The 2,329-nt window shown below is 37.4% G+C and overlaps 1 protein-coding gene across 1 annotated transcript; it reads left to right on the top strand.

Moving 5' to 3' along the window:
* The first annotated feature begins 319 nt into the window (after positions 1–319).
* On the top strand, positions 320–2,329 carry LOC107878156 (fasciclin-like arabinogalactan protein 7). The gene is made up of 2 exons (XM_016725068.2): positions 320–529; positions 1,315–2,329. The coding sequence occupies exon 2, from the start codon at positions 1,345–1,347 to the stop codon at positions 2,137–2,139; it is 795 nt and encodes a 264-aa protein (XP_016580554.2). The 5' UTR covers positions 320–529; positions 1,315–1,344; the 3' UTR covers positions 2,140–2,329.

The raw sequence follows: 2,329 nt of genomic DNA, 5'->3' as shown, positions 1-2,329 counted from the left end.
TATGTGTCACACGAAACTATCCCTAAAAATAGTGTATGCAACTGGAAGCTACCCTATTGTTAGTATAACGTAAAGTTCTCGTACATCGAGAAATGACACATATGGGTAGAATACAAATTTGTAGACAAATCACACACAAAGAAACATCGAAAACGTTCAAGAAATTAAAACAATTAGATGAAGACATTGAAATGCCAACGCACATCAACACTTTGCTTTAAAGTCTTGTCACCATAGTTATTTCCACTCAACACACAAAATTAACAAACTATCAAATTATTACTATAAAATAATGAGGACCAAAGAACGCACATATAGTATTAGTAATCATAGACGTAAGCAAAAGCCCTGAACCTACTCTTTATTTTCCTTTTTTCTTTCTTTTGTCCTTTTTCCCTTCACCAAATGCCACTGCATTTGTTGTAATATTTACACATGCTCTTTCTTTAAATACTCTCTTTGGACACCAAACTCTATACCCTTTTGCTCTCTGGCCTTTTGTCTCTCTCTCTCGGCTTCTCTCTTCAAGGTCTGTTTTTCCTCATAATTACTCTTTTTATTCTTTGCATTTTTTTCTCTAAGCATTTGCATTGTTTTGTCCTGTTTACTGTTTTTTTGTGTATGTGTGTGGGGTTTTTCTTTTATTTTTATTTCTTTTTTTGCGGGGGGGGGGGGATGGGGGAGAGAAGGGGTTGTGACTGGATCTGGATCTGTGTTCTTGTTCAGTCAGCTTAATGTACTTGCATTGTTTTCCTCAAAGACATCAAAAGCTGTTATTGACATTGTAACATCTAGAAGTTTCTTTTTCTTGGTGTTTTTTTACTGTTATATTTACTTAATTCTGTCTTGCATGTTACCTCTATGTACAACTTTATGTAAGAATTCAAGAATTTACTGATTTAGCCCTTGAGTTGATGAGTTACAATTTTACTAATTCGTAATCATTTTCTCAAGAAAATTTAAGCTTGAATTTTTAGTGTAATTATGAAAATGCACCACCTTCTTGTCTATCCAAAAGGGTAGATAAAAGTTACACTGAACAAATTCTGTAGTGGAAAGGCTGAGATCTAACTAAAAGGGTGTCTAGATAACATATTCTTGCGATCTCAAATGCAATTCACTTGGATCAGTCCTGTTTGACTTAGTTTTAGCTAAAGATGCAAAATTTGTGCTTAAATTTAGCTAAAGATGCAAATTTTGCGCTTAGTGTTGGCTAAAGATGCAAAGTTTCTGCTTAGTTTTAGTTGAAAATGCTATATTTATGGCCATTTGTTCTGTTTTTGGTTGACTCATTCATGGATCTTGAATTTGTAGGGATCGGCAGTGTATCAACACTAAGAGAAAATGGGCTATTCCATGGTTCTCATTGTTACTAGTCTACTGCTAGTCCTTCAATTGTCAACTGTAGTCGCGAAGGGAAAAGCGATTGGAGCTCCAATCATGGCTCCGGCACCAGCACCAGGTCCAGAATACACGAACCTTACGGACTTACTCTCCGTTGCAGGCCCTTTCCACACGTTCCTTAACTACCTCGAATCGACTAAAGTCATTGAGACTTTCCAAACCCAAGCTAACAACACAGAACAAGGGATCACTCTTTTTGTTCCCAAAGACTCAGCCTTTACCTCACTCAAAAAGCCCTCACTTTCCAATCTCACCTCAGACCAACTTAAGTCCCTTTGCCTTTTCCATGCATTGCCACGTTACTACAGTCTAGCTGATTTCAAGAACCTTAGTGACATGAGCCCTGTTAGTACATTAGCTGGAGGAAACTTGTACTCATTGAACTTCACAGATGATTCTGGGACCGTTCACCTTAACTCTGGATGGTCTAGGACTAAAGTTAGTAGCGCTGTTCGTGCTACTTATCCAGTTGCTGTTTATCAGGTGGACAAGGTGCTTCTTCCTGAAGCCATTTTCGGGACAGATTTGCCTCCAATGCCAGCTCCAGCACCAGCACCAGTAAAGGATATCGCTCCTACTGCTGATAGTCCAGCTGCTGATCAAACAGGCAATGCTAAAGCACCAGCCTCGCGAGATTCATCATCACCATCAGCTTCTCACAAGTTGATGAGCTGGGGCATTTTGAATCATTTGTTTTTGGCAATTGGTGGTGGATTCTTGATGTTTTTCTTGTAAACAAAATGATCTTTCTTGGGGTTAATTTATGTTGAACATCACGGTACATCTGGTTTCTTTTTGGTTTTGATATACTCCATGATGATTTTAGTATTGGTTACTTTACAATATTTTTGTATACATTCATGTATTATTGTCATTTTCTCATACTTCATATTCTTTATCAACCTTTTTATATTCTTTAGTTTTA

This window comes from Capsicum annuum, chromosome 7 (genome assembly GCF_002878395.1).
Source record: "Capsicum annuum cultivar UCD-10X-F1 chromosome 7, UCD10Xv1.1, whole genome shotgun sequence".
NCBI lineage: Eukaryota > Viridiplantae > Streptophyta > Magnoliopsida > Solanales > Solanaceae > Capsicum > Capsicum annuum.
Note: the sequence above shows the minus strand (reverse complement) of the source record. Positions and strands in the feature narration are given on the sequence as shown.

Coding starts and splice junctions, on each gene's coding strand:
- LOC107878156 (XM_016725068.2), top strand. CDS start 1,345: ATGGGCTATTCCATGGTTCTCATTGTTACTAGTCTACTGCTAGTCCTT.